The following is a 23,785-nucleotide window of genomic DNA, read 5'->3' on the forward strand; positions in this document are numbered from 1 at the left end:
ATTACTGGAAACCATGGCTATATTACTACTTCTTTCCTAAATGGATTAATTACTGTGGAACACATGAAAAATTAAACTCTTTAGGCTAATAATAAATCCAAAGAGCACATAAATGCTTGCTTATTTTGCTGGGTCTGTTGTGACACAGTAATTTTAATGGGACCGTTATGATAGCTCTGACAATATTACCTACAGTTTTTTTCTTTCCTTTCAAGTCATAATTAAATAATACATGCAGTTACCAGACTGGACCAAAGCTTTGAGAAACTGATCTATGGAAGAATTACTCTGTTTTTTCCTTAATTTAGCATCACTAAATTTTAAGAACTTTTTTACTTAATTCAGGGGAGGGAGAAGTTTAACTTGAGGCTCTAAGACAATCTTAAGAATAGTTGCACTGTTAGCACCTGTTTTTCAAATCAAATGCCATCCTACTTAAGTGTAAGTAAGAAGAAGAAGAAGAAGAAGAAGAAGAAGAAGAAGAAGAAGAAGAAAAAAAAAGAGGGACAAGAGAGTAGAGTGAGTGTATGACTGTGTGTGTGTGTGTGTGTGTGTGTGTGTGTGTATGACTGTGTGTGTGCATGAGTGTGCGTAGGAAGAGACAGGTGGTTTAAGATGCAGGAGAAAATCAGTCGTGCTTAACTATTTAATTACTATGTATCTAATGAATAACATTCAAAGAATGCAAAAGATTATTTGCTCATATTTGTAATTTATTTAGCCAGAGAAACAAATCTCTAAGGAAAGATCCTGCAAGGAGTGATGAATATGTTTGCAGAACGTCAAATTCATCTTTGCAGGTACAGGTCAGATTCCCCTGATTTTTCCATTATCTCTACCACTTCCTTCCCTTTCCTCCTCATCCTCATCCCTGACCTGGGACTGAGCTATCCACGTACAGAATTCTTTATCTGTGTCTCTCATGGCACTCATCACTTTCTCTTTTACAGTACAGATCTGTTCCTCTCCATTATGACTCTGAGAGGTTATGTCTGTTTCTAATTTGTATCTCATTCTGCCCCACAAAGCAGTTTGATGGATGAAAAAAATGAAACAAGTGTTTCAAAAATTCCCTCCTTCAAAGATCAGTCTATTTGGAGTATCTTTGCAGAGATTATCCTACCCTGATAATCAGTCATCTGAATTTTTCCTGTCATGAAAAATCTACCAAAACTTGTTTTCCAGGTCTGAACACATTAGACTCTGAAGTAAAAGTTCTATAAAAGATATATTGTCTGTCTTTTTCAGAGTTTATCCATAATAATGAGCATCATGCCTAGCATAAAGTAGACATTCAACAGACATTTACAAATGTTTGAGAGGAAAAAAAAAAAACATTTCTCTATTTGTTGTTGTTAAGAATATCTGTTTTTTTAAACCAAGAAAACCCAGTGCTCTAAAAATTGCCTGAAATGCCTACGTAATTATTACATGAAATGCACCCTTGGTATAGAAATTACCAGTCTATATTATTAACCTTTATTACCTAAATTTAGCAATGACAGGAGATTTCTTCTCTGTGGATGCATGAGGTTTTGAAATGTAGCTCTTGGTTTCTCCTTGTAAGTTAAAAGCTAGACTGTGTGTGATATTAAATACACAAGTTCAAGGGCAGCAAAATATAGTGGCTTTGAAAAAAATACCATGAGGTTTAAGATCCATGGTATTGGGGCACCTGGGTGGCGCAGTCGGTTAAGCATCCGACTTCAGCCAGGTCACGATCTTGCGGTCCGTGAGTTCGAGCCCCGCGTCGGGCTCTGGGCTGATGGCTCGGAGCCTGGAGCCTGTTTCAGATTCTGTGTCTCCCTCTCTCTCTGCCCCTCGCCCATTCATGCTCTGTCTCTCTCTGTCCCAAAAATAAATAAACGTTGAAAAAAAATTAAAAAAAAAAAAAGATCCATGGTATTAATGATCTGATTAAAAATCTGATTAATGCATTTATTTATTCCCTTCTGGTGCCCCCAAATGAATTAGATATATTCTCTGCCCTCAAAATGCTCATATTTTGGGGAATTTATTTTAAGCTAGTGACTTTTACCTGCTTACATAATATCAAAATCAGTAAAAAAGTAATCAATGTGCAGACTCCATATGGCACCAAGTAAATCAGCACCTCTGAGTGTGGGGGATAGGCACCTGTAGTCTTAAAAATATTCAGATGGCTCGGGGCACTGGGTGCTCAGTTGGTTGAGATTCTGGCTTCCACTCAGGTCACGTCTCATGGTTGATGAGTTCGAGCCTCACATCAGGCTTGCAGCTGTCAGCACAGGGTCCGCCTTGGATCCTCTGCCCCCGCCCCCCCTACTTCTCTCTCTCTCTCTGCCCCTTCCCTGCTCATGCTCTCTCTCAAAAACAAATAAAACATGAAAAAAAAATTACTCAGATGATTCTAATGAAGCCAGGGCTAAGAATTGCTGAAACATCTCTCATGGCCTATTTCCTCATTTTTGTCTGGGGAAAAGAATACCTAGAGGTGCAAGATTATTGCAAAAACTCAGAAAATGTCTGTAAATTGACCCCAGATGAATAGGTCCATTCGTTCACGCTCCAGTGATAATGCAAAGGCCAATTAAAAATTTTTTTTTAACGTTTATTTATTTTTGAGACAGAGAGACAGAGCATGAATGGGGGAGGGGCAGAGACAGAGGGAGACACAGAATCTGAAACAGGCTCCAGGCTCTGAGCTGTCAGCACAGAGCCCGACGCGGGGCTCGAACTCACAGACTGTGAGATCATGACCTGAGCCGAAGTCGGACGCTGAACCGACTAAGCCACCCAGGCGCCTCAAAGGCCAGTTTTAAGTAAGTATAAATTAGCACCCACGAACTAATTGCAAATAAAAAAGGGACAATGTTTCAAAAGAATACAGGAACAGTTTTCACTTCAAAGTGAAGGCAGTTAGGCAGGAAAGAGGCAGAGTAATAATAATAGGGCGCAAGAGCCAAAGAAAGAGTAGAAGTTTCTACGTTAAGAACCAGTTGAAGTGAAGCTGCCCCATCCAACACCAGGAGCGGGCAGACCTACACACCTACTCCCCATCCGTCTCAAGAGGCCGGACCCTGGGGGCCATGGCAATTCAAACCTCCAAGGACCTGCTAACCCGTTTGCCATGTTTCATTCCTTGGAAGAAAGAGCTTTAGAAAAAATGGGGAATTGAAAATGAGACATGTCTGGAGGGACATATTGAAAAGAATTTAAATAAAGGGGGATTTCAATATAAAGCCAGACAGTGAACAAGGTCTAAAAATGCCAACTTACCAAAAATAATGACGAAAAAATATAAATGACAGACAAGCTACATTACTCTGGGTTGGGCTGGTAAGAAGATACCATTTATTTACAAAAGTCAAGACGGACACAGATAATGGATAATAGGAATAGGAGGAAACAAAACTGATGTGGTCATCAGCTTTGAGATGCCAAGAGTGGCCACTAAAGGGGATCTCCTACTTAAGAGGAACGACTAAGAACCACCTAAAATCGCAGGCTGTATTTCTCTTGCAAGATTAGCTTGTGTGCTTGTGAATACATATAGTGCATCTTCATCAACTTAAAAAGTGCTTTGGAAAATCCATCCAGATCACAAGGCCAAGCATAGCACAAAGAGAATGAAGAAGCATGTGAAAAGTCTGATCTAGGAACCCGCGCAAATATTTCTGCATAGAAAATTAGCTGTCGGCCATGGCATATTATAGACAAACTGCAAATAGGGACAAATGACAACCACCAATTATCTGATGTGACAGATGGAACCACATGAATATTGAAAGCAATTCCTTTATTATGGTTGTGGTATGGCTTCATCGTTACACATGAATCCCTGGAATCTGCACTCTTACAAAAAAAAAAACAAAAAAACAAAAAAAAACCAAGCATGTAGTGCAAGGTTATTTTATCTTCAGAGAGATTTCTATAATTATTCATTTCTATGAAAATTTTAGGATTTTTAATAAGAAGGCGGCCGTCTGGCACAAAGAGTCCTCAATAAATTGCTACAGAATGAGTAGAGAAATGGGGCATCATTAGGGCCCTGCTGTGGCCTCACCTCCACCGCTAAGTACCAACGTGCCCTCACCTTCTGGTTTTATTTATTTATTTATTTTTTTCAACGTTTATTTATCTTTGCGACAGAGAGAGACAGAGCATGAATGGGGGAGGGGCAGAGAGAGAGGGAGACACAGAATCGGAAACAGGCTCCAGGCTCTGAGCCGTCAGCCCAGAGCCCGACGTGGGGCTCGAACTCACGGACCGCGAGATCGTGACCTGGCTGAAGTCGGACGCTTAACCGACTGCGCCACCCAGGCGCCCCTGGTTTTAGTTGGCTCGTCTACACAGATTCTACCGCTACATAACGTGACTACATCTTTTCCAGCTTAAAAAAAAGAAAAAAAAAAGTCTTTGGTTTCAGATATCACTCCGAAGGAAATACCAAATCACACATAAATCTTTCATTTTAGGCTTTGCTTCCTTTTAAACAACAGCAGATCCATAAATAGCTGTGCTTTCTGAAAAACAAAAATGCCTGTCCCTCTCTTTTTTATTTTTAGGTATAGAAACGGTTTATCAAAAAAGTTTCCATTGAGCCCTCTTCAACTTCCAGAATTTAAAATGGGATGGTATACGGAGGGACTTGTGCCTCGTTGTTGTTTAAGCCTACTTATTTTCAGTTAAAAAATTTAGAAATCTATGAAACAATAGAACTCCTTTTACAATTAACCTGCCAAAATATACATTTACCCTTCTACACAAGGGAATTGGAAAAGGCTTTTTTATTGAATTTTAACCAGAAATCACAGCAAATGTTTTAAATATATATTTTCTATATAACATGCTCCAATTAAAAAATAACTACTATCAGAAAATTTATTTTCCTATTGTGTTTGCATTTTGGTTATACCTCACATCGCACTTCTCTTCCTTATAAATCATACTATTTCATTTAACATTACTTTTATCACTTTGTATCATACAGTAAAATGTTTAAATTCTTAACTAACATTAGATCAAATGGAGATTCTGATATATGTGACATGTAGATCAAAATAACTACATTTTGTTTTCATCTTTTAGGCTATTTAAGATACGTAATGGCATTAAATTAAAAGACATTCATAATACTCCCAACTAGCCGTCTTTAATTTTTTACCGGCACATTTGATTTTCAGGCCAACTGACGATTATATAGGTGTGAGCTTACCCTCACAAAGGTAGAAGGTGTCCAAAGTCAAAATGTGCAAATACCAAAAAAAATTTTTTTTTAAAGGGAGAAGGCAAGTGCTTTCTCTTTATTTTTAGAAATTTCTCAATGTTAAGATTCTTTTCAGTGCACCACTCCGGGATCAGCCATGGTATTAATTACCTTAAAAATCTCACATGGTGAGTATAGATAATAAAAGATCAAACTCTAAACACACTTTGTTGAGATGCAGGAGGAAGCAGAGACACTCCCAAATTTTGGTAAACAAGCAAACACACCAAAAAACCCAAGCAGAAAAGGTAGAGAAAGAAATTATTGTAAAGTCCTCCCGAAATTCAGAATATTCAAGGTCATTAAACGTAGTTGAACAAACTGCTAGACAGCAATCCACATGCACTGCTCTGGACTTCACTTTCCAGCTTTACTCATTATTTCTTATATCGGGCATGCAGGTGAATATACTCTATCTTCAGCTGTACAGAAACGAACGTTTAGTATATTCATTGGCTTATTAATGAGCACGTTGAAGAACAGGTACAAGGCCACCTACCATTGTCACTGTCTCCTTCAGATGGAACACTGTAGCTAGAGCTGTCCCATGTTTGTGCCTGTGTAAGTTTGTTGAAGGAGATAGGAGGAAGAGTGAGGGCTGGGTCTTGCAGGAGAGCGAGAGAGCCGGTCCGCGTACAGTTGGACAAGGACCAGGAAAAACCAAAGGGACAGCAGCATTTCACAAATGGCATAAGGTTTGTATGGAAATGAAGCGAATTTCATATCATGGGATTTAAATTCAAATGTACAATACAGGAGAAGAATGAAAGATGGCGCATGAAATAAAAAGAATGATAAAAACCGAGTGTTAGTACTTATCAATCATATACTTTGCATGCAGTTAATATCGTTAATCTTAACAGTTCTGCAAGCCCACAGACTCAGAGTACCAATGAATCACGTCAGCAGAAAGGAAGAGCACCCATAGATAATGCAGATAAAAAGCAGAAGACCTACCAGATACCTTTTTCAAAAACCTTCTAAGTAACTAACAATTGTAGCAAATACCATTCGCACAAAAAATTTGGTTACATAGACACAGCTTAATAATATATATAAATATATCCATTATTTAGAAATGAGACTATTATAGAATCTGGGTTTACCATTTGTCAATTTTTCCCCCATGGCAATGTAAAATTTCTCTTTAAAGTCTATTGGCACGCTTTACTGATGGCTGTAGCTGGCCAAATCTTTCCTCAACCCTTGACACACACACTTCTCAACATTGTCTTTGATACTGATCGGGAGGAAAACAATTTTGACGCTAGTAGAGTCTCAATTTCAAGCACTTCTGAGTTTGTCATTTATGAAATGACATCTTTTTTGTACTAAATATCCATCTAGTAATTTTACACGTTGAGGAAGTATCTGTACCATTTTTTTTCAATGCTAAGGCAGGGCCAGTACAATAAATGGACACGCTTCTAGGAACGAATCTTTGAGTATATGTAGTTGTCTTTCCTTGAAGGAAAACACAATTGAGGAAAAAATTTTCTTTTGAAGAAAACTAGCAGCCTATTTAAGAGTCTAAGTTCTTATCCAAACTTGCTGATTCGAGCAGTCTGTTTTTATTTATAACACAGAAACCACATAAATCCATATACTTAATTTTAAAATAAAAATTGGCTTTTTAAAGTTTCAAAGCTACTCGGTCAAAAAGAATTTCTATCTTTTTAAATCATATAATCTTCAAGTAAGATCACTATATATATTATTTTCTAGAAAATGGGAAAAATACTGTAATATTTTTAAATCACTAAACAAAATTTAAAATTCCCCAATACATAATGCTAGTTTTATAAAGTTCCTACATGCCACTTGATATTCCTGAAGATAAATCAGCATTATTTATAGCAACCAAACTCCACAAAGCTTTCAACGGCTAGAACAATTTCCACAGTGGTTAGTCAGCATTTTAGAAAGTTTGGAAGCCTAGAGAGGAAATTATCTCTGTTTTCTGCTATTCAAAATAAATACCCCGTTTCTATTTCCCCAGTACAAAGAATCTGAAATGGTTGAAGAGTACAAGCACAATGCTGATAAGCTGAGTTTGGACTCCACACAAGGAAGAAAAAGGAATCACTGGGACAATTTTACACCAAATTGTAAAGATGCACACTCAAAAGAATACTGTTCTTTGGAGATCCACTCAACTTTTGTTTGTTCCATTATGAACTATTTTGAAATTATGTAAAACTGCATGTAAGGATTAGGAGCAAGTCTGTAGCCCAATCTGAGGTCCTCTCCCGGCAGGCCAGCACTGAAGGCACGGATGAGATATGCCCACCTGATCCGAGCACACACCTGAGACCCCAGGGAAACGGAGGCCCAGCCCAGATCTGGCTGCATATGCTCTGCTCATTCCATACATGAGGAAGCCAGTCATTTGAACCTTATTTCACACACAATTTGGCTTTCCATAAAACACCTGCTAATCCTTCCCATGTCCAGGCAGTTTCTCAAATAGCTTTTCCTTAGCGCCCATCCAAAATGCTAGGAAACTATTAATACCTGGCTACATGTTACCCATCAGTCAACTTGCTCTAAATACAAAAAAAAAAAAAAATCCTTCATAAAGAATTATATTTTTATGGTACCCTTTTACAAAATATGAACATGTATAACTTCTACTGTTGCCAAAATGCTTTCTTGAAAAAACAAAGAACATCTACATTCTTTACTAGCTTTTTGCTTACATGTGTCTGAGTCCTTTCTTAACACTCCCTTAAAAGCATTATAGTGGGGAGTGTAAACCAAGAACTAAACATGTTAAAACAAAAAAGGACCTACAACCAGGTAGACAGTGCCAGAACTTGAGCGAAGAAATCAAAAGAACCAATTTTTTCTATGCGTATCCCTTCTTTTTAAAATCAATAGTTACTCTGCACGTTGCTAGAATTTACACCTGTGAACATACTAACACTAAATTAAAAGAAAGTAGGTAATACAAGCAGAAAGGCTCTTTTAAAGAAATGACTCCTGACCGCTCATGTGAGCCTCGAAATGATCACCGTTACAGGAGAAAATACATAACCCTACCCGGGCTAGAAAGCAAACAAGCGATGTCTTAGAGGAGTCACTCTCCCAGAGGCTGCTCTAAATTTAGCTCAGCAGGGTACCAGGAACCGCTGGGGCAAAGGGCTGGCTATTTTCACTTCCCTGGATAAAAGACTCATTGGAAAATTTTTGCCCCACTCACACGCCCCATCACCTTTTCTCTTCGCTCTGACTGAAAAGGAGGGAAGGTATCTGCTACTGAGAGCATGGACTTAACAGGTGACTCACTGAAAACAAGGCTCCAAAGTCTGCCCCCGCCCCCCTGCCCCGGACTCGCGTTCGCCCGAGCTCCTTCACAGCTGCTCACGCTAGAACATCGACATTTAATAAAAGACTCAGGAGAAGCCACTGAGTATTTACGAGTACAAAGATGCTGATGTTTTCATTTACCTGATCGAGGCTTCAGGCCAAACGGCCCCGTGCTGTTGGCGGTAGGAGAGATGGCAGGGGAGTTGGCTCTAATCTGCAGGATCAGAAAGAAAAGACGGTTTAAAAACAACACCCGAAAGCAGAACTATGCGTGCTTCTCTACGTTCAAGGATTATAGTAAGACCGCTACCTTTTGGATTTGCTGCTTTGTGATGAAGCCCGGACCAAAAAATTTGATATTGGATGCATCTTCGCACTGCAAATGCTTTAAGCGTCATCATCAACAGAATGTTGTTTGGGGAGGGAGAGCTAATTGTTATCTGCTCAATAAAAAAATATTCTACAATCATGTGAAACTGGCAATCCCTTTCTGCTGCAGAATAGATGCGTGCATGTGTATACATACACAGGAACACACTCACATCCACCTCACAGAGGGGGCATCTGAGGAATGATGTCCTAACACAGTGAAATAAGAAAACAGATAACACTGAACAGATGTCTCATCTACAGGGAAGGCACACACTGAATCATTTATGGATACCAGGACATTCTAAATATTGTGTTTGAGCCATCACTTTGTCTTCTACAAAGATGTTGCCATATTTGCTTTTCAAAATATATCTTATGAAATTAATCCTTAATTATGGATAGGGCCAGCTAAGACTAGGATAGCTAATGAAAGAGACTCCCCCAGAGAATCTGCAATACAATTGGGTCGTGAATCATGACAGTCTCAGATTATGTATTTCTGTCAAAGATATTCCAATTCAGGCTGCACGAAATACCTCAGCTTATGTGAATCTTCAGGAAACTCACCTCATTTGGAGAATACTCGCTCCCATTACTCTGTAATGTTAGGTCATTTTGCACCTTAAGGAAAAAAATGCATGGTATATTTATTAGACCATAAAATTATTGAGGCAAGAACTGCATCCTTCTGACTTCCATCATATCCCTGGTACACAGGCACACAAGGAACATACACGGAATTAATTATTCAGTGTGTTAAGTAGCTAAGTAGTTCATACTTACATTTGCTAAAAACATGCAGCTATTACATTCGCGCACACACACACACACACACAAAATACATCTAAAGTATCACACGAACTAAGAAAAGGAATTTCCAGAGCAAAGAGTTCAGCCCAAAGTACCTGCCTTGCTAGGTTACTAAGCCACTTGCGGGCTCCCACCCCCATTTGAATGAGAGGTTTTTAGAAATGGTCCAAGGCAGCACTTCCCAAATACACAGAACCCCACTGGGAGCTTTTAATAAACGTACATGCCTGGACTCCAAATTACCTGCCACTATCTTACATTGTCCATTCAAAGCCAGTTTGCTTTGGCAACCAAGGAGGAAACTCTAGCTTATGTTACTCAGATCTGCCTTCTGCATATGGTGATCAAGAACCCCACAGATTACCCTAATAAAAATCTGGGGATAACTAATATAAGCATCTTCATTTATACTACGACAAATCAGTATAAATTTAAGATGTCTGTTCCTACTGAGGAGTGCTATTTAAAAAATATTCTGAACTTTGACAAATCCAAAGGAAAAACATATATTTAGAATAAAATGTCATTAATTTCCCTACCCAGTTAAGCAGCTTTGTTAGTACTAACAAGTATCTGCAAGGCTGATCCCTCTATAAGCAATTCCTTCCTCTGATTTTTTTCCTGTTGTGCCCCCAATACCTTCCCCAATTTGTTACTATCTATGAATGAGACTATCATTTGCAATTCTTCCTGAATGGAGGCCAGTGCTACCTAAACTTGATATGGACAGTCATCTAAAGTATATGTAAAGTCAGACAATGTGATGTATAAACCACTTCATAACTGCGGCCTCACCTGTCGAACTGGGCACCACCCACTCATCCATTCCTCAGTTCACACCTGGTCCTGATTCTGCCACGGCTGCCTGCTTCCTTGCTCAGCACAGCCTCCTGGGGCCGACCCAAGTCCAAACTACCCCCCAAACCCAGGTTTACTTCCCTCTCCTTAACTTCCTATCTCTTCCCCGGTCTCCCAGAGCACCTAAAACACTCAGGATTACAGACCATGTCATATCCTCCTCTCAAGTTTTTCAAAATCTAAGTCTTCTTCCCTTCATAATTTTTAAAACACCTTAAAAGGAAGGACAAGTTCGTATCCTTAATACCCCAGTCCTTGACACCAAAAACAAGACGAAATCCAGCACAAGTAGTCAACAAACACTGGCTGAGTCAAGATTACGCTACAGATATTACTTTCCTCCTGAATGAGATGGAGGAGAGAATGTAAAAACAACCACATCATTGATGAGGATCACATTTAAGTTCTGTATCATCACTGGCACTGGCATTGCTAATCCGTTACTTCCTCTTCCTCCTCCCTGGGACTTCTAGAGCCAGCTATCCTATCCCTCCTTTTTAAAATCATTGACACGTGCCTGTCGTGGACAGATGACTGCCCTAGAGAAGGGAGACAATAAGTAAGAACTTCCTATGTCAAATAGGAGTCCTCATTCAACCAAAAAGGAAAAAAAAATATATATGAACACAAAACACTATAAATCAGAGGTGGAGTAGAGAGATCTTTGTTCTAGAGGATTTGTGTCTCACTGGTATTCCTGAAATCACGCACCCAGGGTCCTAAAGTAACTGTTCACTGAATGCTTACTGGTTGTAGCAGAAAAACAGGATAGTAATTACATGATTGTTAAGCAACAATTGGGTAATCAAATTAACATCATCTCTGAGGGCCACACAGACATAGGGGATATCCTGAGAAGGACACAAATCACCCGTGCAGTATCCCAATGAAATACATAGAATCTCAATCTAAACGTGGGAAGTAGGAGGAACTTCTGTCCCACAAAATAAGGGGCATACACCGTTGAGAAGAGAGCTATAGTCTTCAAAATTTCAAGGCCATAAAAACCAAGGAAAAGTTACAGAAACGTTCCAAAATAAAGGAAACTGTAGATACCTCATGACTAAATACAACACCTGCCACTAGACTGGGTCCTACACTAGAACGGAAAAAAATGAAGAACATCATTAGATCAACTGAAAAGTTTGGAACATGAATGGTAGATTAGATGAAAACATTTTATCAATGTAAATTTATGAACGTGATAACCAAACGTAGTTAGGTAAAATAAAATCTCTCTTCTCAGAAAACGTACACTGAAATGTTTAGGAAAAAAGGACTATGATGTATGAAACTCTCACATGTTTCAGAAAAAGAACTGTGTGTGGAGAAACAAAGACAAGAAACAATAGAGCAAATGAGGTAAAACGTTGATAATAGGTAACTCCAGGTAAAAGGATGCCATTTTGGTAACTTTTAATAGAATCTTACAATTTTCCCCCACATTTTTGTAAGTTTCAAATTATTTCCAAAGAGGAAGCTGTTGAAGAAAAGCGGATCAACTATCATCAATCACTCAATAATAGAAAAGTGGGCCTGCACAGGATCACAAGTACTGTGTCTCCAAGGAGAGAGCCCGTTGGAATGGTGCTGGGGCAGCCTTCACATAAGATGCTTCCTGATGTTCCAGAACTGGGTAATCCAATGATGCCTCTACCGGGAAAGACACGGTGCAGTAATTCTAAGGACCACACCGATAACAACAATAGAGTGGCAGAGTCAGAGTAATAGCTGCCACCTAGGTGCCCCGGCTTGTGAGACCGGTCCCAATTTAGAGAAAATGAAGGTGAAGTTTGGAGAGATAGCCCACAGTTGCCCAGTTAGCAAGTCTTTGAGGTAGGATTACAACTCAACACAATTCTAAGGCACGGCTCTCAACAATGAAATCACAGTAGTTCTCTCTCCTCTTCCTCAACACAGACTTCGCTAGTAAAGAGTGTGAAACTGCTTCACTACACTCCCCATGCTCAGACACTTCAGGGGACATAAACTGGTGTGTATACCGGAATTAGCCATCCTAAACCCACTCATTAAGGAGAGATGAATTAGAGTGCCACCCAGGTTTCACTCCCAAGTCACCAGCTCAAACCTACTTATATAACTGCTTCTCTGGGACCATTTAGGCTCATCTAGTCAAAACTGCTTTCGGCAGCCAACCACATTTCACCCAGCGTAACTCTGCCCTTACTCTGCCCCCAAATAACTCCCCCAGGTCTCCCTGCTAAGGTCTTCTAATCCTCCTAGGGACTTCTCAAATCATTTGCCCTTGCCTTTCAAGTCTTTTGTAGTTTATTTTCTCCTGGCCACCTCCGAGGCTTCCTTCTTGGCTCTAAAATTGCAATGAATGGGCCTACACTTTCTGATGTCTCGGGGTTCCTTAGGGATCTCAGTTGCTACTGCCTGGCTCAGCAAGACCATCTGACCCAAGAAATTTCGAGATTTTAATGGAAATAGCCGACCCTCACCTTTAATGGAAGATGGAAGTATAATACACAGGAAAACTAAATAAGGCAGAAGTATACAAAATCAGAAAAACAGACCATTCATAAAATCAAATATTGGTTCAAAGACTGTTCTATCCCAATGATAAATCTTTGTAGAATACGGGAGCCACCATTCCATGGTGGAGGACTGCACGGAGCTCTGGTTAATCCAAGAGCAGCCTTACCTCACAAACGGGAGAGGTCTCCAGCTGTATTTGACCACTGTAGGAAAAAAAGGATATAAAGTGGAATTTAAAGCATACATACTTCAATGTAGAAAGAGAAAATACATTTAGTTACAAAAAGGTCAACATACTTTAGTGCAGAATCTTGTAAGTCTAAGGCTTCTGCTGATTCCACAGGATAAAAGTTTACAACATTTCTCTCTGAAACATCTGTGCTTAATCTAAAGAGTAGGAAAAAAAGATGTTAGCATGTTAGTTAAACTTTTCGTAGGTTCTATGATTTTAATAAATCCAATGCTTTGGGTCATATTTAGTTTATAATTTTAGTATATTAAAAAGTTATGTTTATCGTTAGATTAAGTAATCAAAGGTTTATGGTAGAAATTTCAAGCTACATGGTATTTTCCCACCATGTGCAAAATTTTATATAATTTGAACATCATTTTCTATCTGCTATTGGTACTGAAATACAACTTATTTGCAATATAATAGCAATTTCTGCCAAAGTCATAATATTCATAGGTAGCACAAAATTCTATTCTAGAACTTGATTAATTTATAGAGGTAAATAAAATTGCTAAGAGTACTATATTATGTTACATGTATGAAGGGCATTTTGTTTTAATAGGAAGATATCTCTGATATATACTAGTACTCTCATTTTAAAAAATTAGAATTCGGGGCGCCTGGGTGGCGCAGTCGGTTAAGCGTCCGACTTCAGCCAGGTCACGATCTCGCGGTCCGTGAGTTCGAGCCCCGCGTCAGGCTCTGGGCTGATGGCTCAGAGCCTGGAGCCTGTTTCCGATTCTGTGTCTCCCTCTCTCTCTGCCCCTCCCCCATTCATGCTCTGTCTCTCTCTGTCCCAAAAATAAAATAAACGTTAAAAAAAAAAAATTAGAATTCATAAGCAATTTGATATGCAATTTTATTTCTGAAATTGCCTTACAGATAGTTTCTGAATTTCTGCAATTTTAAGAGTTGAATTCTGTTTAAGATCTATAAAACCAGGAATTTCTGTAAGTCATATGAAAGTTACAAGGCTACTATAAAAGGTAGGGATGAGTCATATTATATATGCCCTATTGAAAATGCTGTCAAATCTATAATCAGAAATCCTTAAAAAAGAAACCAAGATAAAGACAAAATATATACCAATATTCAACTAGGTTTTTTTGATGTTAAGTTTGTATGAAAGGTAAACCTCTAAAATTTAATCCTATAATCAGTGGTTTAACTCAAACAACAAAAAGTTTGGACCTATGAAATATGAGATAAAGGAAAAACCCAATATTTATGTGTATTTTTATTATTAATATTCAGTCCCAAGCAGCTAGAAATAAGTGACCTCTTGAAGAGCCCTCTCTTAATAGAAACAAACAGTGACCCTTTCTTTATTGCTATTATACTGGCTCACAGAAACATTATTATAAGTTAGAACTGTCCTATCATGATAATTATTCAGGATGAACAACAAAGATCTAAAGCAGCCAAAGTAGTGAGTTATTTTAGGCAGCAAATGAAAGCCATATAAAGTTTTACAATATGATACGATTTTAAAATAGCATTCCATAAAGATGCAAATCAATTAGCTCTTGGAAAGTTACTCAGGGCTGTTTTCTTCCGCAATTCGCAATTCGAGCACACACCCACCATTCCACTTGCTCTACATTCTTGGCAACTCACTGCCTCAAATGTTTCCAAGCTAGAGAGGAATCTTGAGGTCCTCAGTTCATCGCACTTCTCATGAAGGATGACGAAATTAAGGCCCAGAGCTGGGAACCCTCCTCCGGGTCACCGAGATCTTCACTACTGGGCTCCGGGCCCACATTCCCAAGTCACTTTTATTTCCCCCAAACGAGGCTGTTCTTTTTCACTTTGTGGTTCACATATTAATCAATCTCAAATTTGTAAGAAACGTTTATTGGGGGCGTGATACAAAATGCAAAAGGTACAAGTATTGAAATGATATATTAAGTTTGAGCCCAAGGGGGGTCCTTTCTCTGTAATGTCACACTTTAAGTCTCGTTTCTGGACTCATGTTCCCTTCCCATCTATACGCTTGGCCTTGGGAATCTCATCCTCATTATACAGCTCTGTTACTGCAGCACCTTACGAAATGACTTTCAAATCTAAGTCTCAAAGCCCCAGAACGAACTCCTAGCAGCAGAATGGACATTGCCACCTTGGATTTTATTCGGCACGTCCTATGCGGACCACAACATCCTCCTCCTCAACCCTGGGGCCCTCTTGGTTCCCCATCTCAGATAACCAGATACCTGGTGCTCATTTCTAACCTGTCTGCACTGTTCCTTCACACTGTTTTCACCACCCACCGCAAATAACCTGCCAAAGAACTACAACAGTGCCTGCTAAGGGTCTACAATTCATAAAAGTATAAAAAAAAAATACTAATTTAGAAATACCTACAGAAAAACATCCACAGTAATATATTTCCTTCCAGTTTTAATTTTTTTTTTGTTTTTGACACAAATAAGACCTAATTCAGTCTATATAATTGGGATCAAACCTTTTCATTTTATATACTTTTAAAGTGATTATAAAATGAGCATTCTTTTTTTTTTTTAATGTTTATTTATTTTTGAGACAGAGAGAGACAGAGCATGAACAGGGGTGGGTCAGAGAGAGGGAGACACAGGATCTGAAACAGGCTCCAGGCTCTGAGCTGTCAGCACAGAGCCCGATGCGGGGCTCGAACTCGTGGACGGCGAGATCATGACCTGAGCCGAAGTCGGACGCTTAACCGACTGAGCCACCCAGGTTCCCCTAAAATGAGCATTCTAAAATATATTGGAAAATTTAAAAAAACACATTGTATCAGCCATGTTCTATTCCATTTTATAAAGGACCAAATTACATTTAAGTATCTCTAAAATATTACATTATTTCATTTTCCCCAAATGTTTGCTATAAAAATATCTTCCCCTCATAATCTTTGTTCATATCTCTTCGTCCCTTAGGATACATTTTTAGAATTTATTTCAAAAAGTTTACATATATTTTAGACAACGGCCATGTACTACTAGGATGTCTTCTAGAATGGTTTTGCTAATTTGCCTTCCTGCTAGCAGTTTATAAATTATTTCAGATCTTCACAATCCTAAAAAGTAAGTACGTGGATCCCATCTCACAGAGGAGGAAACTGGCGTGCAGAATAGTTATATCTTAACCCACATTAGTGGTGTTGGAGCTGGGTTCAGAACCTGTGGCTGGCTGATCCAAAATCTGTTCTTTACCCCCAGATGAGCTGCTTCCCCATTCCTTATAATTTCCCACAAACACATACAACACACACACGTGTCCTCTGGTCCCTGTTTCCCACCCTCTCACTGACTCCCCTGGTTTAGAATGTGAAACGCAGCTCTTTAAAGAACATGCTTTGATTAGGCATTCACGAATAAGCCAGGCTCTGAGCCACACAGTAGGGAGAATTAGGAACATGAATAATCGTATTATTAAAGCACCACCACCTCCCTCTAGATATGAAATAAAGTCTGGGCTCCTCAACACAGCATTTGAAGACATCCTCAGCACCCCTCCGACTGCCCCTCCACAGCTTCTCAGCCCTGGCTGTGCATCAGAAGCACTGCCCAGATTTTTAAAAGGTGGAAACAGCCAGACCCCAGCCTCCCAGGTAGAGTCCACGCCTGCTCCACTCCTTCTGACCTCCATGCCTTTGCCTAAGCTTTTAATTCAATCCAGGGTTTGCTTTTTCCTTGAAATGTAATTTCCTTGAAATGTAATTAAAGGCCCAGATGAACTACCCCAGACTTCAGGGAGGCCAGCCCCGCCATCTCCCCATTTCCATCTGCGGCCAGGAATTCACTGGAGCCTATCACTTTAAGCACCTAAATCAATTACACTTACAAATAGCTACTCAAAGCCATCTCTCTACCATAGCTTAAGTTCTTAGAAGGCAAGGGCTGTGTCTTGTTCATCTTTATATCCCCAGAGGTGCACGCAGTAGATCTTCCCATGATCTCTAAGCACTCAATTAATGTCTATAGAACTGAAATGCTTTTCAAATCAATCGCTAAAGACTTTCAGCCAAACACACTGAACCATCACTATTCTTTTAGGGCCAAGCAACATTGGTGGTGAGCCATTACTGGCACTCTGGGACTTGCTAACCACCCTTTTCATGAATTGCCAAAATGTGGTATAATTTCTGTGTTCACCATATTACGAGACCCTATCATTTTCATATTTAAGTCCACAAGACCCATAAACAGTTTACCAGGAATAAGCTTTGGATCTATTTTCCTAGTGATAAAGTAGTTAGTACCTGATACTGGCTATATTGCCTTACTGAAAAATATTTTGTTCACGGGAATTCCATGATCCTTTGCTAAGAAACCAAAAAATGTATCTACTGCATTCTGTGCCTCTGATGACAATGGCCAATTCAATTAAAAACTTACCTCATAACCCCAATCTTTAGAAATATATTGTTTAGGTAACATAAGTTTGGCATCTCAAAATAAATACGATAGCACTTGATAAAACAATTCTTTCATTTTTGGAAAATCTCCTTGGTATTTCTAGAAGTCAGGAGTTGAACTTGAGGCAACATCAAATATGCATTTTCATCGTGTTGCTATTTTCTAAGAATTATGCCAAAAACTCCCATATGAAGTTCATGAAGGGTGAATACATTTCATTAAGGGGTAGCAAAAGGGGGGAACGATCTCCATCACTCCAGAAGTGTGACTCTGATGCTTACGGATCTTGCAAAAGCTTTTCTTTTGGGGGGTTAGACTGAGCCCAAACTGTGTACAGACATTTTTAAAGGCGAGACGATATACTCACACGAAACCTGGGCCAAGGAAAGACACACGTACCTGTCGGGATCTTGCAGCAAATCTACCGCTTCTCTCAGCTGTTCAATCATCGCCATATCCACATCCTGGTCTTTGGATGAACTTATTCTGTAGCATGAACCAAGCATAAGAGTGACAATGATTACTAGAACATGGATATTATCTAGATTCTTAAGAGCACACTTACAAAAATGCATCTAACATGTAAAAGTGATTTCCACAAACTCCACCTTATAATGAACGTGTGTCAGTAGCCTGCAGAGGAGATGGCCAGAGTGTGGTGGAAATGGAGCTACTGGGTGGGGGAAGCCTGGCTCTGCTATTAAATAGCAGCTCACACAAAGTCTCAATGCCCACGGGCCTGTATCTGCTCCTCTATAAAATCAAGGCGATGTGCCCTCTGGGTGGTTCCCTCGCTGTGCTTTCCTGAGCCCTGGGGGGATGCCCTGATGCAGCAGGCCTACAATACTTTTGCCTCTTCCATCTCCAGTGCTACCAGTGTGGCTTGCTTGGTTTCACTGCTTTCATACAATATGGGATTTTGCTGCGGGATAGTGGTTCCCACTCAGTGCAGGCTCTTTAGGCAGCAAAATCATCTGTGGCACTTGAACAAAAGGCCAAGCCAGAGACTGGGGCTCCACAGGCAGGGTTGAGAATGATTAGATAGAAGATTTAGAATGGGGCTTCCAAAGCCTTATACACAGTTGACCCTTGAACAACGCAGGTTTGAACTGCATGGGTCCGTTTATACACGGGTTTTTTTTTTTTTTCCAAAAATATATTGGAAAATTTTTTAGAGATTTGCAGCAATTTGAAAAAATTCACGGATGAAATGCATAGCCTAGGAATACTGAGAAAGTTCAGACAAAGTTAGGTATGTTTTTAAGAATACATCATATAATACATATACAAAATATAGGCAAATCAACTGTTTATGTTATTGGTGAGTCTTCTGATCAACAGTAGGTTTTTAGTAGTAAAATTTGGCAGGTGGGGGGGGAGTTGAAAGTAATATACAGGTTTTAACTGTGCTGGGGTTGGTGCCCCCAATTCCTGCATTGTTCCAGAGTCCATTGTGGTTTAAAAGAACACCCTCCCTATAAAATCTCTTCCCTATAATTCTTTGATTCTATAATCAAGCTAGTCCTCCTTGATATTACAGAAATATATTCAATGAATAGATAATACAGGACAGTGATGTGAAAGGTACCTAGCAATGTTTTTAAAGGTCAAGAGATATTTGATCATGGTTCCTGCTCTCCACTACAGAATATAGGTCAATGTGTTTCTCTAGGTGGAAAAACTTTGTTTTTAATTTTCTTTCAGTGTTTATTTATTTTTGAGACAGAGAGAGAGAGAGACAGAGCATGAGCAGGGGAGGGGCAGAGAGAAAGGGAGACACAGAACCTGAAGCAGGATCCAGGCTCTGAGCTGTCAGCACAGAACCCGACATGGGGCTCAAACCCACGAACCGTGACATCATGACCTGAGCTGAAATCGGATGCTTAACCAACTGAGCCACCTAGGCGCCCCTAAGTGGAAACACCTTTTAATATAATAAAGACTCACTAAGGGGGAGTCTCCTACAAGATATGAAGGAAAGTCCAGGCCCACATGCCAGATCATGGAAAACGAAATCCTGGGAACCAAAAATCTACTGCATGCCACATGGTCCATATTCAATTCCCCTGGAAATGGTTCATCATATAATAGATGACTCAGGCCCTCCCCTGTAAAGCTGGCCAAGTAAATCTTTATGTGCAATAGAGTTAAAGGGATATCCATGTGATGTGAGATTCCTTGGGTTCAATGCCAGCCCTTTGTAACCCTGGGGCAAGATCATCGATCTCTCTGTGCCTCAGTTTTGTCATATGTGAAATGGGGGATAATACTAGAACTTACCGTACAGACTTGGTGTGAAGATGAAATCAGTTACTACCTATGGAATACTTAGAACACTGCCGAGCATGGAGTGTTTAATAAATGTTAGCTATTACAATTTTAGACACAGGACCAAGACATGAGAGGTATATGGTTTTCTCAGATCTTGAACCTGAAGGCTAGGTAAAGAGTGACTGGGACTATGTATTGCTCTGGGTCCAGTTGTTGGTTTCTTCAGACAAATGGCAGTAAGCTAGAATCTCCAGTGTAGAAACTTCATCTAATCTCTTGAATCACATTCTATCCACAGCCTCCAATCAGATGAAACTCAAGGCCAAGGAAGAGGTGTGACCTTGCACCGTAACACCCCAATACCATGACAATAAGCATCTGACAGAGAAAAACCTATTGATAGGAATGATAGGAAAAACTTAACAATGATAACAAAAACTTATCAATATCACTGGGTGAGAATATAGGCTTACCCAAAGTAAAGCAGACCAAAATTCTACCACGACAGGGCTGCCTTCTGCTTGAACCATGAACTTTACAGGTAGCTCATAACCAGGCCCTGGATACTCACATTCCCTCAGGTTGCCAGTGCGTGTCCTCTTCTATCCGTAACAGTTCTTCACAGTCCTCAGCCCTATCCTGTGGACAGAACATATGGGAATTCTGAGAGCCACTGGCTATCAACAGTCAACAGTCAAACCTTGCCCTCGTCCATGTTCACAGGACCATTAGTCACAACAGCCAAAAGGTGGAAACAATCCAAGTGTCCATCTACACATAAATGGATAAACAAAATATGGTCTATACATACAATGCAACGTCATCGAGCCTTCAAAAGGAAGTTCCGACACGTGCTACAACATGGTGAACCTTCAAGACATTATGCTCAGTGGAATAAGTCAGTAACAAGAAGCCAAATACTGTATGATTCCACTTATATGAGGTCCCTGGAGTCGTCACCCATAGAGACAGAAAGCAGAATGGTGGCTCCCAAGTGAGGTGGGGGGCAGGGAATGGGAAATTACAGTTTAATGGGTTTGAAGTCTCAGTTTTACCAGATAAAAAAGGTTCTGGGGACGGATGGTGGTGATGGCTGCAAAACAATGAGAATATTTCACTGAACTGTACACTTAAAAATGGCTAAAATGGTAAGTTTTATGTTATAGATATTTTACCACAATTAAAAATTAAATTAAAGAGATCTGACCCAGGACCACAATACCGGTTAACTTAGAGTCAGAAATGTAAAGCTTAATTCTATTTCTTACTACCCTCTTTGCACCTCTTGCTGTTGACAGATTCCTCCATTATTAGTTGGGTTTGTCAGTCACATGAGAATACGCATTGTACTGTTTGTGAGACGAGGTGTGTGTGTGTGTGTGTGTGTGTGTGTTCTTGGGAAAAAAGTATAAAACAGTTAACAGAAAATGCCTCAGAGTGACCTTTCCAGAAAGAGAAGACATTCATTTCCAGATTTTAAAAATTTCCACTTTTCTCTTTTTACAATGGACATACTTCTAAGAAAAGTATTCACCTAGAATGCATTGAAAAGAATGTGAATCTCTTTCCATGTTAACTTTTACTAGATGGTAATGGCAATTCTATTACATTTGCAAACTTATCCTGATGCACTGAGTCGTGGAAAGCCAAGCAATTACTGAATATAAAAGAAAATCAGACACATTTACAGACAAACGGAGAGGTATGTCAGACAGGGACCAGCTCCTAATGTCAGAAAATACACACCCCAAACTTTGAGAAGATGTTCCATGTTATAAAAATCTGAGGACACTGGCAGTACGTTGGCATTTAAGGTGACAGATTGGTAACCTTGAACTTAAATGTTAAGGTGCCAAACAAAAGAAGATTTAAAAAAAAATTATTTGATCCTCAACTTGCCTTAATATACGTTATAAATTCTGAACGGAGAACATCTCTTCCATCAGTAAATTGGTCTCTTTCTTCTCCTGAGTTGTCATTGTCTCCCAGAAGGGAAGGCTCTGGTTGAAATTCCTGATGAAAGTCCCCTATCAGGAAAATACAGAGAAAGACAAAAAGACGGTCTCATGAATAGACAAGCAAAGCACAGATGAACCTCAAAACCAGCTAACTATTTCAGTCTCCTCTCTGACCTCTTATAGAGGTGTATGAGTGACCCCACTTCTCTCTTCCCTGAGGGTGTCAGGAAAAGATGAATAAAGGAGGAAAAGGAGGGAGAGAAGTAACAGAAATGGAAAGCCCCCCAAAATGAACTGGAAAGTCAACTCCTCTTCGTGGCTTAGTCCCTTATGAAAGCAATGAGATCTCCTGTAACTTTCTCAAGAAACAGAGGAAAGAAAGTATAAAGAGGCAAATGGAACAGCAAACAGATCTCTTCTCCCCGATCTGGAAACGAAAAAGAATCAAGGAGGGCTACCTTTAAGGACTCCCCCCTAGCAGAATACCCACTTCTAGAACAAAGAGGAAAAAACTCACTGGTAACAAATCACAGAATTCTTTTATTTTAAGTTTGCCTAAAACACTACCTCCTATACTGTATAATGTTATAAAGATTATCTACTAAAAAGGCAGTTATATTCTTGCATGAAGTATACAGTGATATTTTTTGGAGAGTGTATGGTTCCAATCATAACCTCAGATAAACATAAATGCTAAACTTATGTGCTAAACTAAAAAAACCTGAAGGTATAAAGTGAAAGCAAATGCTAGTTGGTTCACACAGCTCCCCATCACTAATGAGGGCATATTCAAACTGTTAGGGAGATGATCTGCATATTAATCTAGTTCTTTATTATTCACATATCATGAAATCATGTGCTAAAAATCAGCAAACACTAAATTTTAGGATTTTCTTTAACAGTCACTGAACAAATTGGAGTAGTAAAAAAAAAAAAAAAAATCAAAACCCTGCCCTAATGTAATCAACTGAGGGCTTCCACCAACTTATGAAATACGTTGCTAGGATTTTCAAGGTAGGCAGGACATAAAATGCTTAGTGATCATTTGATGATTATTAGAGAACCACAGAACTTTAGAGCTACAGAAGACCATGGGTAATTAGGTAATTAGATATTTCCTAATCTAACCATCTCACTTATAGGTGAGAGAATTAAGGTCAACTATCGTGTCCAAAGTCAAGTGGATTCCTAGGCACACATCTCAACTATATTTCCTCCCTTCACATGTGGTTAGAAGTGGCCATATGTCCGAGCCTCGCTTGTAAGAGATGAGCATTCCTAGGCCCAGCCCATTAAAAACCTCTTGTGAGCAAACCTCCATGTTCGGCCCTCTTCTGCCCTAAAATAGGACCTTGGAAGTCTTGTGTTAAAGATGGTGGAATCTCAGAATGAAAGCAGCGTGGGTCTTTGGAGGGGAGCTGCCTGCCAATCACTAACTCTCGTGTAGACTTGATTTGGATTGTGTTAAGCCAGTGAGATTTGGGGATTTCATGTGCTACCACGGCTGTTGTTGCCTAATAGGTCTACATAGCAATAGTTTCTTTCCAAGAGTGGATTTAAAGACTGTTATATAAATCTTCAAAACGAGAACAACTCTACTACTGGCTAGCTGTGTGATCACTGGCATGTTACTTAAACTGTCTGGGCTTGGTTTCCTCACCTGTAAGACGGAGATGATTAAAATTTTGGAGTTTTGGACTTTAAATGGGCTCACTCTCACAGATGAGCAAAGAGGCCCGTGCTCAGGAAATGCTCAATAAGCGTTAGCTATCATCAAGGCCCTATCGGGACAGATTGCAAACATAGCATTTGAAACTTAAAAACAAGCACT

At 39.6% G+C, this 23,785-nt stretch overlaps 1 protein-coding gene across 2 annotated transcripts in view; it reads right to left on the reverse strand.

Annotated features, from left to right (window-relative positions):
- LRCH1 (leucine rich repeats and calponin homology domain containing 1) overlaps positions 1-23,785 on the reverse strand; it is a 205,313-nt gene that overhangs the window by 29,879 nt on the left and 151,649 nt on the right. For both annotated transcript variants that reach the window (XM_047079856.1, XM_047079863.1), the window contains exons 9-15: positions 21,896-22,023; positions 20,568-20,635; positions 18,125-18,211; positions 13,397-13,486; positions 13,266-13,302; positions 9,497-9,550; positions 8,699-8,771 (exon numbers count right to left, since the gene is read on the reverse strand). In XM_047079856.1, coding sequence (XP_046935812.1) covers positions 8,699-8,771; positions 9,497-9,550; positions 13,266-13,302; positions 13,397-13,486; positions 18,125-18,211; positions 20,568-20,635; positions 21,896-22,023 — 537 coding nt within the window. The remainder of the gene's footprint in view (positions 1-8,698; positions 8,772-9,496; positions 9,551-13,265; positions 13,303-13,396; positions 13,487-18,124; positions 18,212-20,567; positions 20,636-21,895; positions 22,024-23,785) is intronic.

This window comes from Lynx rufus, unplaced genomic scaffold (assembly GCF_022079265.1).
Source record: "Lynx rufus isolate CCGP_SWC_20201006 ecotype Redwood Valley unplaced genomic scaffold, mLynRuf1.p SCAF_1, whole genome shotgun sequence".
NCBI lineage: Eukaryota > Metazoa > Chordata > Mammalia > Carnivora > Felidae > Lynx > Lynx rufus.